At 44.6% G+C, this 14,524-nt stretch overlaps 1 protein-coding gene across 1 annotated transcript in view; it reads right to left on the reverse strand.

Annotated features, from left to right (window-relative positions):
- Positions 1-829: 829 nt before the first annotated feature.
- The window catches only part of PSD2 (pleckstrin and Sec7 domain containing 2), a 269,100-nt gene continuing 255,405 nt past the window's right edge, over positions 830-14,524 (reverse strand). Inside the window, exons 13-15 of the mRNA XM_019506603.1 lie at positions 10,596-10,740; positions 8,138-8,281; positions 830-2,584 (exon numbers count right to left, since the gene is read on the reverse strand). Of these exons, the coding sequence (XP_019362148.1) occupies positions 2,378-2,584; positions 8,138-8,281; positions 10,596-10,740 (496 nt within the window). The 3' untranslated portion in view covers positions 830-2,377. The remainder of the gene's footprint in view (positions 2,585-8,137; positions 8,282-10,595; positions 10,741-14,524) is intronic.

Genomic DNA, 14,524 nt, shown 5'->3' on the forward strand with positions numbered 1-14,524 from the left:
AAGCAGACTAACAAAACAAGCTCCATTATGGCTGGAGCTACACTAGCAATCTGGGCAACTACAGTCTACTTGTGGCAGCTTCTTATATACAAGTCATTGTAAGAAGGTGTGGCCATCGAAGGCATCTCTGAGCTTCTCAACGTCTATTTTTATCCCACCCCTGCTCAACTGAGCATAGCTGAAATGTGGCAAGACTGTATGGCCTTGGAGGCAGCCTGTAGAGTTGTTTTATTTTCTCAGGCTTATTGGTTCCCTTGTCAAAATTTCTTCAAGAGGAAAACCAAAATCTTCACATCTTGTGTTCCACAAATCAGTTGTTATGTGAATGAAATATGTGTAAGAGCAGGAGGAACCAGGGACAGTCTGCAGAGCTGTGCTGACTGTTAATTTGGACTATAACTCCCAGAAAACCCCAGGGCTGGCAGGGTTGGGGCAAGGGAAAAAGGAAGAGGAAGCTTGAGGCTGGAGTAAGGAGTATGGGGAAGAGAGAGCAGCATGCAGGTCCCACACCTGGCCAGCACATAGTGGAGCTGGAGATCTCAGTGGCTGGGTCAGCCAGGGCTGTGGACTGAAGGAGCTGGACTCAGACTTGGGGGCAGTTGCTGGCTGCTGTTTGAGTGCTCTAGGGACTAAAGTCTTGTTTGGGGACACGTCTGGAGGTATGGGGGGAAATTTAAGTGCCGAGTTACTGTAGTGTTGCTGTTTCTCCTTATACCTGTTCCCTCCCTTTGCCCATTGGCTTGTGACCCTGTTATAAGTAGGGACAGAATTTCACCCTCAGAATACTAATAGCGCTTACATCCAGGACAGAGACACTGGAAACAATTTTAGGCCACTTCTCTTTATCAACAGATTCAGCTTTATTGTTATTTTTACACGATTTTAGTGCATCCTTTCAAATAAACTATCAAACTGTACAAAGAACCAAAGAGATCAAAAGAAGAAGAGGTAAAATTGGGTGAAGGTTTTTAAGTGGTATGAGACATTATGGAAACCCAAAAGTCTATAAACTCCCAAAAGTTGACAGAGTCCAAACAAATCTCCTTTTTTATTTTCCTTTTATTTTCCTTAAAAAAAGCTGCAAAAATATAAATTGTAAATTACTGTAATTAGCAGCTACAAGATCCTTTAAAACTGGAACTTGATTACTGTGAACATGCCTAGAAATACTAAATGAAAATAAATAAATAAAGTGACATGAGACAATCATGGGCATCTGAAATGCAATGCAATTGTTTCTATTATAACAGTAAATAATTGGACCACAGACAACAGAAAGAAACAGGAACACAATATTCTGTTAAAGGAGTATAGTATGCTCATAGCAAAATGGAGTAAGTACAATATCAATGGACGGAAGTTAGATTTCCCACCCACCCCACTTATGTAGTTAAGCTTGTATCTGAAGCACTGCTCAGATAGCACCTCTGTTCAAAGCTGCAGAAGTTATGGACACAAAAGAAGCAGTGGTTTGGCTATTTAGTTTAATAAGCGTCAACAATAGAGCAATGTTTCACAGCAAAGCCATATGGGATTTCATTAGGAAAAGAAAAAGAAACATAGGTTACTGCATTTTAAAAATCATTCTGCAAGATAATTAAGACCCCTGTATCCTCAAATTGTTTTCCTGGCAATGTTCCCCAGCCATCTTGCCTTTCAGTGTGGTACTTTTAATAACAAGTTTTCTAAGCATTTTAAAGTTTCCCTATATATAGTTATTTATATATATTTATTTGTATAAAAAGAAAGCAACAGGGCTTATGGTGCCACTATTGCAACCCACAGATCACTTTTTGCACACACATGATAATAACACCTTTTGCTTTTCAATAAATGTCTTGTGGAACCTGTCTTATTGCAACATGTTGAATTCTGCTCCTTGATGTTTTGTTTCCTCCTGCTGTTTCTTGCCTGTACACTGTAAATGCTGGTGGTGTTGCAGACCTGCTGCTGATTGTTTAAAAGGTAAGGGACGGATTAGAGAACCCAAGATTTGGTCGTGTCTCCAAGTTGTCAGAAACTGCAGGAGTGGATCGATGGAAATGCTGCATGTGAAATAAGGCGACAGAGCAGCCCAACCTTTTTACACATGACCTGTCCCTTTATTGCGTATGCAGGTTGCAGTAGTAAAGGAAATGCCAAGAGTGCTAAAGATGTGAAGAAAAAGTGGAGAGTCTATGACACTGAAGTGCCGGAGCACTGGGTAAGAATTAGCAAAGTGTAAACTAAAGCTTCTTTGATTTCTTTTGTTTGAGTAGTCACCACGTCATATACTTCTACGGTTTTTGTTCATATGGTTTCCTAGGTAAAATTGTGCTCATTGATTTAAGGAGTACTAAGGATCACTGACTGTTTTCCCCCACACTAGTGTTACATGTTAAGTGTTCGCCTCTATAATGTCCTTTTCTGCCTTGCTATGTACACACAAGTGTCCTTGGCTCAAGGAAGGGCTTGAATGTGTCTTCCGCAAAGAGAGATCATCAACTTCCACTGTGAAAAAGCTGGCTTCAATTTTCTCCAGATCGTCTGTCCCCACTTTTATCTTCATACACAGCAGGCTTATGTATGTCTCATAGCGGCTTTTCTGTAGAGGGAAACGGAACAGAACAAGCAGTGTGGTAATAAGGAAGAGCCAGAGTGCTGGAGGCATCTAGTAATGAGTCACCCGTCACCAGCACACTACACCAGATAAACCTTTGGCTTGTGGGCAGGGGATTGTTATGAACTGATTTAACCTTGTGGGATATGAACACAGAAGGAATCCAAAGTAAGCAACACACATTTACACTGGTGTTTAACTGGCTTTTGCACCACTAATGTATAATTAGCCCTTGACATAAAGCCTTGGACCAGTTTAACTTAACTGAATCCAGTGTCGAGTTAAGTTAGCTCTGGGAAAATCAGGGGTAAGTCTTTGCTGTTGTATGTTACACCAGTGTAACTGTTATGTTCTTGATGCTTATCTCAGGGCTGCTGTCTGCTTAAGGAAACAGGATATTACCTGCACCCTCCCAACACCATGTCAAAGCACTATACTAGACATTTATACAGCTACCCTGGGGACTGCAGCTTCTCTGTCCATTCTGGGGCCCGGTGTGATTAATTTTACTGTACAAAACTGAGGTAAATTACATAGGTATAAATGTAAAGTGCTTTTATGCCATAAGGCTGGGATCCTACTGGCAGCAAGAAGCACAATCTCTGACAAATGCCCACTAAGTCTGAATTGATGCAGAGTTAAATACACCAGTGTAAAATGATCTTGCTTTCATAACAGTACCTATTCATCCTACTCTCCATGGCTGCTTGTACATGTGACGGGGGTTTAGTTCTCCCTAAATTGAAATGGCGGGGTTTTAATTTTGTCAATTAAAAAACACCCATTTCAATTTAGGGACTTCCGACACTGTTGCGGACCAGTGACAGCCCCCTGGCAGCTCAGCCCCCCCAGCTGTGGGCAGGTTCCACCATGAAAAAAGAAATGTGGTGAGGGGCCTGAACCCTTTTTTTCCACCCCCCGGAGCCTACCCGCTTCTCCCCTGGCTGGGGGCAGTGAGCTGCTGGCAGGCTCTGAGCTGCAGGGGGCCCTGGTCCTTCCCTCCATGGCAGCAGCACCCCCAGGTGGCATCCGTCTGCTAGCACCTCACCTGGGTGCCTTGGGGGGCACTGCCACTGCAGAGGGAAAGATCGGCCCCCTGCAGCTCAGGGGCTGCTTGGCCTGGCAGCAGCTCACACAGGCAGGCTCTGCCAGATTAAAAAAAAAAAAGTGATGAGAGGCTTGATCCTTCTTTTATTTCTTTTTCCCCACAGCCTGCCCATGTCTCCCATGGCCAGGGGAGCTCTGAGCTGTGGGGCACCCTGGTCCTTTCCTCCATGGCAGCAGTGCCCCACCAGGGCCTCCCAGGTGCTGCCAGCATGGAGGGAAGGACTGGGACCCCCCACAGCTCAGGAGACACTGGCAGCTCACCCCCTGGCCACAAGAGAGGTGGGCAGGAAAAATAAAACCAGAACAGGCCCCTTGCTGCTTTTTTTTCTTTTCTTGGCAGAGCCTTCCCACACAAGCTGCTGCCAGATTGTGCAGCCCCGGAGCTGCAGGGGGGCCCAGTGCTTCCAACCATGGTGGTGGTACTCTCTGGGGCTGCCCAGGCAGGGTGCTAGCTGCATGGGTGCTTCCCCAGGTTGTAGACAGCACCCAGCCTGATCCAGTGGTGCACAGGGTGCTGAAAGCCCAGGAATGCTTAGGGAAGCTTGGGCGTGGTGGTCTTCTTCAAGCTTGGGGCCATGTGCACCATCCCTGCTGCCTTCCCACCACCTGGGACCACTTGGGAACAGGCTGGCTTGCCCCTGGGGCAGTGTGGAAAGGCAGCAGGGTGTGCTGGCAGCCAGAGAAGGCAGCCGGGATGGTGCACAGGGTGTTGGAAGCCTGCTAAGCCCAAGCTTCCCTGAGCATGCCTGGGCTTCCAGTGCTCTGTGCACCATCCCAACCACCTTTTCCCGGTCTATCGCTTCAGTTTGTTATGTAGTAAACTAAAATACATCAGATGTGTTTTACTTTGCTACATAACAAAATCATTTAAATCTAAATATCCCACTGCACGTGTACAGCATGATGAAATTGAAATGTAATATCCTGCTGCGGGTGTAAACTGTAACTCCATTAAACCAGTGAAAAAAGGCCAATTAAACTGCTTAACAGGCCAATTTCATCACGTGTACAAGTGCCCCATCGCAGTAACTACAATCTGTGAGAAGAAGCATTTCTTGTTGTTTGATTTAAATGCATCTGTCCAGCATTTTGTTCATTAAATGGTTGTTACCATTAAATCATGTCTTAAACTTATATTATAGGGTACAGTATAAAAGGAGGCCCTATTAGGGCTGTGCGAAATTTCGCCACCAGTTTTGTTTCAACATTATTTTGACCTGTTTCGAGGTCGAAACAGCAAGATCAAAATGGAACAGGTATGGTCAAAAGAGCCTCGAAACAAAACAAGACAAGTCAAAACATTTCGCCGTTTCAATGCTGTTTTGCCCATAGGCTATAATGCGGAAGGTTAAAACAGCCTATAACTTTGTCATTTCTGGCCAGATTTGGATGATCCTTGCAGGAATGGTAGCCCCTTCTGAGGGCATGAAGCCTGCCAAGTTTCAAGGAGATAGGTGTAGGGGGTTTGGAGAAACTGCACCCCAAAGTCTTGAGAGCCAAACTTGTGTCACATGTATGTTTTAAGCCACAGCGGGGTCAAAAACTGCAGGCGTGCTAGCCACTGTTAAGGCACAGCAGGGTGAAAGCTGCAGGCCTGCTGGCCCCTGCTGAGGAGGTAGGTGCAGGGGTTCTGGGTTCTGGGGCCCTGCACCTCTGCCTGCTGACAGGCAAAACTCATGACATAGGTGCTTGTGCAACTGCTGCCTCTCATCATGGAGCAGCACTGAAGATCCCTCATCTCTTGCAACCACAGACCTGGGGTGATAATTGATCACAGTATGAACATGAGCCAGCAGTGCAATGCTGTAAGCCGCAGGGCCAACAATACGCTGGCATGCATCAACTGATGCATCACCAGCTAAACCAGTGAAAAGAAGTGATTCTCCTGCTGTACTCAGCACTGGTGAGACCGCAGCTGGAGTACTGCGTCCAGTTCTGGGCTCTGCACCTTAACAAAGACATGGTAAAGCTTGAGAGAGTCCAGGGAAGGGCTACCCATATGATCAGAGACTTGCACAGCAAGCTATATGAGGAAAGGCTGAGGGACCTGGGGCTCTTCAGCCTGAAAAAGAGAAGGCTGAGAGGAGACTTTGTAGCAGCTTACCACTACATCAGAAGCATATGTCTAGGGCTCGGTGAACAACCGTTCACCAGGGCACCCTTGGGGAAAACTAGGAGTAATGGTCAGAGTCTGGACACCCTAGTTGTGAAGTAGTTTTTCCTAATGCTGAGCCTGAAACAAGCCTGAAATGATCTTCCAGGAGTTTGTGACTATTACTCCTAGTTTTCCCCAAGGGTGCCCTGGTGAACAGTTGTTCACCGAGCCCTAGATGTATGCTTCTGATGTAGGAGCTACCATTCCTGCAAGTTTCATTCAAATCAGGCCAGAAATGACAAAGTTATAGCCTGTTTCGACCTTCCCCATTATATCCTATGGGTGGAACACTGTAACAGGGTGGAAATGGCAGAACATTTTGACGGAAGGGAACAGCCGTTTCAACTTGAAACAAAAGTCAAAACGGAACGTTGTTCCATCAAGAGGTCGAAATGGACACTGCCGTTTTGCACAGCCCTACTATCTTTCCCTTTCATATTGACTTGAAAATTAGATTAGACCAGGTTTTACCATCCCTCAAAATATATGAATCCTGCCACTCCTTGAACCAACTCTGCCCTTCCCTGGACCTCCATGATTTTAGCTTCTCAGAAGGCAATTTGCCTATTCTCAAGCACAGTGCTATCCCTGAGGAGAGGGCTAGACCTCTTGTATTGGGCTAAATGGCCTTGTGCTGGCTTTTTTTTGCATAGGGGTGAATTTAATTTTAACTGAGGTGGTGATATTGCACATGTTAATGCTACCAGTGAATGCACCATCCTGTTTTCTAAACCATGAGTTTTTGGCATTGTATTGATTGTGGCACATGTTTCCATTCATCAGGATTTTCCTTAGAAGGACCTAAGCCCAAGTGTTTTTGCCTACAAGATACTTCAATTTCAGGGGTAAGAACTTGAAACCATTTTTTGCCAACAAGAAGGCATGTTATGTAGCTCACTGCAACCTAGTGCAACTGAGGTCTAATATAGGGGTAGCCAGTCTGTGGCATGCAGGCCACTAGTGGCATGGGCAGCTGCTGCATGTGGCCCATGATCCCTAGGTGCTCAGTTCAGGGAGGCTCAGAAATGGAGGCAACTGGTAGAGTGGAGTGGGAGCAGGATGCTGCTGCTGTGAGGGAGTACACAGCCAGTGTCTCTGCCAAGAGGCAGTTTAACCCTTCCCTGACCCTGCAGCTGTTGCCAAATTCAGGGCTTTCAATCCTCACTGGCTATACAAAACTGTAGCAGGTGTGGGGCCAGGGAAAGGTTAGCTTGGCCCTAGGCATTAACACTTCTTGTTGCAGCAGTGTTCTGCCCCTGCTACACACTTTGCAGTGTGGTTGGAGGCTGGAGCCCCACCACCTCCATTCTGGCACCCTTGGGTGCAAACTCTATCAGGTAAACTTGGCAGGGATGGGGGGTAGGGTGGGGAGGGCTTAATTTGGGGCACACCTGCTAAAAAGGTTGGTCACCACTGGTCTAGTGAATTGCAAACAGGGCTTAGACAAGAATCCTGTCACTAGGCCTGCCACTGATTGCCCCCTTGAAATTGTGGGTCACACACAGCAGCCTTTCCCTGAGCTAGAGAATTTGTAGGTAGCGTGCAGCCACTGCAGCAGCCGAGTGGGAGGGCTGTGGTGAATGTATTCTCACTTTCAGTTATGTTAAGAAGCCTTTCAGCCTGTTATTGTAAAGCAGAAGCTTTGAGGTTAATTCAAAACAAAATACAGAAATCTGAATTTTCTGGTGAATCAAAACCTTGAAAAAAATTATTTGGAGTCAAACAAAATAGGTAATGTTGCATTTAAAGGGATTTTTTTTCAGATAAAATTAAAGAAAATTTTGAAATTAGTTTTTCAATGGTATTTGACATGAGCACTTTGCTGAAACTGGGATGAAGTCTCCAAATTCTGCCTCATTGCCAAATTTTGTATTTTTCACTGAAAAAGCTTTTGTCCAAAAATATCACTGCCCTCTGTGCTAAGCTAACCATCCCCTTTACTGTGGTCTGGCCCCAAGTATGACTTATCCTGCCTGTAGGCATTCACTCTTTTTGCTCCTGCAAAACAATGGGGATTTGCAGGCTCTGGGATAATAGGTTGGCGGTTTCTCCCTCTGTTTTTTGTTCATTTTAGAAGCTGGCTGTAAAAATAGTTCTTTTTTTGGATTTTATTTAAGTGCACAAAAATGAGAATTCCCATCATTACACAGCACCCCACCCATCTACACATGCCTGCTGCACTCAGACAGACACACAGGACCCATTACAGCCTTATCATCTCCCATCAGACTTATCCAAGGATTCATTTATCACCAGACAGATGAAATATCCTTTACCTCAAATATTAGGTAATGTTCTTTCAGCCTGTACTCTTCAGCCTCTTTTGACTTGAGGCTTTTCTCTACAGGATGTAATTTATGTTCTGCTAATTCATCTTCAATCTGCCTCATTTTATTTTCATGGGACCTCAGCTGTTCCTCCTGTAGAGAAAAGCATGTCAACTGTTAAAAGGTATGAATATGTACAAACAAAGACATTGCCAGATTGTAGATGCAGAACTCTTCTTTTCGAGGATTTGAAACACATGGCTGGAATCAACCCTGTGTTTTGTGTTGGAGCCAAATGTATGCATTTCACTCACAAATTTACCTGATAAGTATCAGCCAAATTATGGGTATCTGAGCTCCTACAAAGCCTATCAATCATTATTGCCAAGAGTGGATTTGCATGATGTCATAGGTATTTTTGCAATGCAACCATGAAGTACATCACTTAACACTTAGACAGAACTGGCAGTGTCTTCAGAACTGTCATGCTCCTTCAGCAGAAATGGGCACTCCTGTCTCTGGTCTGTGAGACACTTGACATCATTACATGGCATCCTTTCTGAGAAAGATATGTATCTCTCCACTTCAATCACTGCAGTAGGGAGCTGGGATATTGCCCCTCCCCCCTTTCTGCTGAGAAGTGTATGGGTTGTATTCTCTACTCATTAGAAAGCCTTACACAATACTGTAATGTGTTTGGCATCCTCAGGAGAGCTTAGCTATCTAAATGAAATCTGCTTGTCATAAAACCATGTTATAGAGTGTGGGTGCCTACCACTGCAAGGTAGCTGCAAGTTACTGACCAGAGTAAAAGCCGAGGAATCCAGAGAGATAACTTTACAGAGTAGACGGACAGCATGGGCATGGTATGAGAACAGATGACTAGCAATGTTTTAGACACTTGGCCATTGCAAACACCAAGTGGGCACCAACAAGTGTATGTGTCACCCTCAGTATTACAACCTGACTGGGACTCAGGATGATGAGAAATTGGCAAGTGGGTACAGGATGAGCAAGTGCTGTAATGCTAAGACGGGTAAAAGCTCTGTATGTGAGCAAAGAAGACAGTCTGACACACTACATAAGAGCATCCCATGGCAATGAGGAACCTAAGAAGACAAGGTGAAAATGGACCACAGGAACCAGAATGGATCCTAGAAATAAGACAACCTGTTATGGTAATTACTGCTTCCACCTTCTCAATAAATCTGGCATCTAAATACTAAAGCTAGTTACGAATGGGCACTGCCATGCATACTTGTAACAATATATCACATAGGTGTCTCTACAAGCCGCTGACTCAGAAAAGTAATTGGTTCTGTGCATGTCTATGCATGCGCTTTAATGCTCAGTAGCCTATTTTATTGTGCATTAAAGCATCATGTAAAAACCATAATTATTCTAATACACAGTAAAATAGGCTACTGCGCATTAAGCATTACTTAAAAACCATGCACATTCATTACTGTGCATAAAGGCAGCCTACTGTGCATTCCTTTAGGACCTTGCATTGGAGGTACTAAATTTAATATGCATTAGAAAAAGCACCTTAATGCGCATATAGGAGCCCTTTGCGTTCCTGATACCATTCCCATAGCATGAATAGATTATTGAGTACTTTTGCTTGGAGCATGGGAATAACAAGGTTGCCAAGAAATCAGGGACAGGGATTGGAGACTTTTTTTGCTTGAAAAGTAACCACATAAACACTCATCATTGCTCTTTACAAACAAATAATCCAGTAACTCAGCATTAAAATCATGAACTGACCCCACTGAAATGAAAGAGAATTTTACCATTGAGTTTAGCGGCAATAGGATCATCCCCTTGGACTTCAAAAATGATATGAAGTTGGGAAATGCACAGAGCAATGGGTGATTTAATATACATATTAAAAAAAAGAAAGGACTTGAGGACAAGAACAAATCACCTGAAAGAATGGCAGTGTAACCCAGTGGTTGCCATAAAATAACGGTAGGACAATCTGCGAACAGGACACACACATGCTGTGTAGTTTACTCTTGCTCTCGGATGGAATAGTGTGAGATGCATGATTTGTTGAACAAAAGGCATTCCCATATTTTCGTGCTTATCAGCCCATTGTAACCATGCCCTACCCTTTCAGCTTTTATAGACAAGCTGGCACAGCACTGTTCAGCATATGGAAATTGGTTTTGTATGACATACTATGCCAGTGGCCTATAGATGCTCACTTTGGGAACCAGTTTGACACTCTGGTGTGCCGTGTTCTGTGTATCTCCAGCTATGACCAACATAGCACAGCATGGCAGGGCGTGGGGTGGGGTGTGGTAAGGGGGTGACATATTTTATATGTTAACCATAAGAAGGCTGGGAATGAAACTGGGACCAGATCAGCCTAGCTAAATCCAAAAGCAGTTCCAGCAACTACTCAGTCTTGGGCTTGGCACTCGGCTGCACTTGGCCCCTCCCCTTGTACATGCATTACCTGGCAGAGTTTTGTTGTTGAAGACGGTAAGAGGGGACGGCAGAATTTCTTCATGGAACATATAGCAGCTGGGAATGCAGGGGCAGAGAAAATGGCAGCAACCAGATTTATTCTCAGTATCCAGGACAGCATTTCCTCTTTGCTTCTGTTATGGGGAAAGAGAATTTATTTCTGTAACGGTGCCTGCAAGCAGCTGCTCAAGATGGTACTGAAGCAGCCTGTTCTCAAGCAGGTTTTCAGGCAGCCTTGCACTGAAACCCTGTTTACCTGTGCATTTTGACTTTGTCAATGTTTGGGCATGGCAGCATCCATATTTTCTAGAGCCCGTGTTAGTTTCCTGCCTCTAAATTGCCCTAGGGAATTTAATATGTGGGTGAGATTGACAGCCCTGGAGACCCACATCAGCTCTTCCTATTGTTTATCCACACAAACTGACCCACAATATTCTGTTTATCCAGCTGCCCTATTACAGTTCCACCACCTCACATGCTGTTCCCTCACCACTGGGCCCCATCCTGTTGTGTAGAGCCTCTCTCTCAGGCTGAGAGGACAATTGTTTCTGTGGCCCATTCATTTTTTGGCCTCTCAGATAAGAAAGCCAACACAGGGATGGATTATTGCTGATTCTGGTGAGGATTTTTGTGCTGTGAAATTCTGTTCATGATCAGAGTATCTCATGCACAATCAGGCCAGTTAGTTTCAAATCTGTTGATCATTGCCAATCTGTGCTAGACATAGAGAAACGACCCACAGGCAAAAGGTTTTATTTTCCTATTGGCTATTTTGTCACAACTAAAACAGACAAAATTCTGGTGGGATCTGAGCCTCTTCCTCTTGGGCAGAACCTATTTCACTTTTCATACCCAAATGGCAGTTACCCAGCTACATAACTATCATTTTTTATGCAATCTTGCAGAGTGGATGTGGATGTGTCCACAGGGCACCTTAGCACGCACAGTTGGCTGCATTCTGGTTAGATAGGTATGTGGCTTCATATGTACCTGCACTGAGCAAGCGTAAGTCATGAAACTATAATCACCTAAATCATGACTAGCAGGTGTTAAGAGGAGGAAGTGCATCCTGTTATACACATTATGAATCAGGTGTAAATGGACATCATATTTCTTGTGGGAGAAAGCCTTTTGTTTTACAGACGTAGACGTACCGGTCCATTGCCCCACTTTAAATACTCATAAAGTATGAGAGTCAAAACGTACTAACATTTTTTCTTGGGACAATGCTGTTTACGTCTGTAAGTTAATAGTGGCTCATTCAAATGAACTGCCAGTCATTCCAGAGACAAGCCCATCAGGCTGTGTGCTTTGTCTCTAGCCACTGAGCATCACTGCAGCTTAGAAGGACTACATGTGTACAGCGCTGTGCCACTCCTCTTTTACCTGAATTTTGACTCAGATCCATCAGGACTATTTCAAATGAGAATCTGTTTACAATCCAAGAGTCTAGTGGTTCTTACAAACTGTAGCCTGCTACACCCCACCAAGATGTTTTGAACCTGTCTTGCTCTGACTTCATAGTAGAGTCGAGTGCTGTAGTTATCAGGCCATTGGATCAGTCTTACCCAGTTCTACTTCTGAAGCTAGCAGCTGAGACAAAGAGAGATGTTGGGTTAAGAGGAAGTAAACAAGCTAACTTGGACCATTGACCCCAATGGGGCAGAAGCCTCTCACTGCTCTGTTCTCTATCCAATTTATCCAGTGAGCATTAAATGCAAGCTGCAATGGCTCAGGTTCAAGAAGCAGGTTAGAGATGGCACTGGATGACAGCTGACCCTGTAGGTTGGTGGTTAGAGCACCAGGTAAAGCAGAAGCTTGCCCTTTGTTTTGCTGGTTGGAAGACTGAGCCCAAAAAGCACAAGGAACAGGCACTAGTGTTAGTGCATTCAGATATTAATGGGCTAAATTAGGAGGTCCTTAATCATAATTCTCCATCCTTTGTTCAGGCACAGTTCCCATTTGAGTCCAATGGAGAACTTTGCTTCCTGGACTTGGATGTTAAGATATAGCCTAATATTTAATACTGTAACATGAACCCCATATTTTGCCCTACCATATCATGTTTTGTGGATTCTGGGAAGAGGATGGGAAATGCAATTAAGCAGAATCAGATGTCACTCCTTAGTGCGGTGGCCTTTCCTTCAGAGAATGACACAAGGGCAAGCCTGAACTGGAGTGCTTCTTTGCCACACTTGAGGCAGAGAAAAAGACAAAGGTACAGATCCAGCTACTTAGCTAAAGATTCATTTGTGGTTTCTCTGCCTCTTGCTCTGACTGACAGAGATGAAACAAGCAGACAGATAGCTTTATGATAAGAATACTTTCAAATTTGGGGGGCCAAAGTATTATATTTAATGGGAACATAGGTTGGAGTTTGCATGTCTGTTCATGACTGTTATTTTAGAACAAACTATTGATGTGGTGCAATTAGGGACTGCAAGCTGCACTGATGCACTGCCTTTGAACATGTTCATTCCACAGGGATCCACCATGAAAGGGAATCCTGGGTAAGAGGCCCAACCCAACCTTAGGGCAATGTAAGGGGGTGAAACACTTCAAACATTGTTTTTAATTTGTTCAATTTAGTGCAAAGTTTCTTTATCAAGTTAGTCCTTTGCTAGGTTCCTGGTACCATCTATCTGCACCTTTTGGACTGGGGGGCTCCACAGACCTTTCAGAAGTCACAGTTCGTTCTCCAAACCTGGATATTTTTTCTGTTCTCACTGATTTCAATAGGAGAAGGATCAGATTCTCAATTACTTTAGGTCCATTTAGCCTGCAGACACTGCAGTGTAGGGTAGACTAGCCAACCCAGATTTACATTAGTTAGTTCAGATAGCAATAGTAAACTAGCAGGAGCGCATAGCTCAGTGAAGAATCATCTGCCCTGCTTTCTGGGAAGGTTTTGCAGTCTGCACTGAGCTCCATGATGCAATGACCTGACTGTTACTGGTATCTTAACTAGTCAATTTAAAGCTGGCTCAGGCATGTCCATGCTTCACAGCATCCATTCCCGTGACTGTAGTGTAAACATACACCCAGGTTTGTTATATGTAATAGAAAAAGCAGTAGATATCGCTAAGTTTATAGGACTGAGCATTCCTATTTAAATTGCTGCTTTCTGGTCAAATAGAGGGGCATCACGTCAATAAATTAACCAGACAAATATTCCAGTTTTATCTAGATTTTGAATGGATGTTATCTGTACAGAAAAATTATTAGCTTTACATGATGCCATACAGATACACAATAATTTACACAACACAGGGATAGTCTGTTACTTGTTGGAGTTTAAAAAAAATAAAAAAGGCAGACCCATATTCAGTAGACCCGTGTGAAGTGGCTAGTATTCACTTCAGATTTGGATTTCACCAATTCAGGGGACAGTAATTTGATTCGATGATTCGAATCACTGTCCCGAATCAAGTCAGCCGAATCTGATTTGGAGATTTGGCTGCTGCTGAATCAGCCAAATCTGCAAATCACACAGGCCCCATCTCAATGGCTGCCCCACCTGGCCCAGATCCTGGCTCTTTGAAAAAAAAAAAAGCCTACACTCACTGGTTCCTGCCCGGGGTGGAGGCGATCCCTACTGCCCCACGCCACATGGGGGGGCTCTGCCATGAGCCCCCCAACCTTTGTCCACTTTCCCAGGCCCCCCCATGGCTGCCTTGCCCCAGCTACCAGCCCTTTAAAAAAACAAACAAAAAAGCCAGGGCTCACCAGCTCCTACCAGGTGGGGGGTGATCCCTGCTGCCCCCCACTGCCTCGCGCTGTGCATGGGGTTCTTCCATGAGCCCCCAGAAGCCCTGAGGCTGCTGCAGCTGCCACTGAGTCGGGTTTGTTTTGGGTTTTTTAAAGGGCTGGGAGCTGAGGTGGGTGGGGCAGCCATGGGAGGGGGACTGGGAGGGGGGG

The sequence above is a fragment of the Gavialis gangeticus genome, unplaced genomic scaffold (genome assembly GCF_001723915.1).
Source record: "Gavialis gangeticus isolate Ggan-Ray unplaced genomic scaffold, GavGan_comp1, whole genome shotgun sequence".
In the NCBI taxonomy this organism is placed as follows: domain Eukaryota; kingdom Metazoa; phylum Chordata; order Crocodylia; family Gavialidae; genus Gavialis; species Gavialis gangeticus.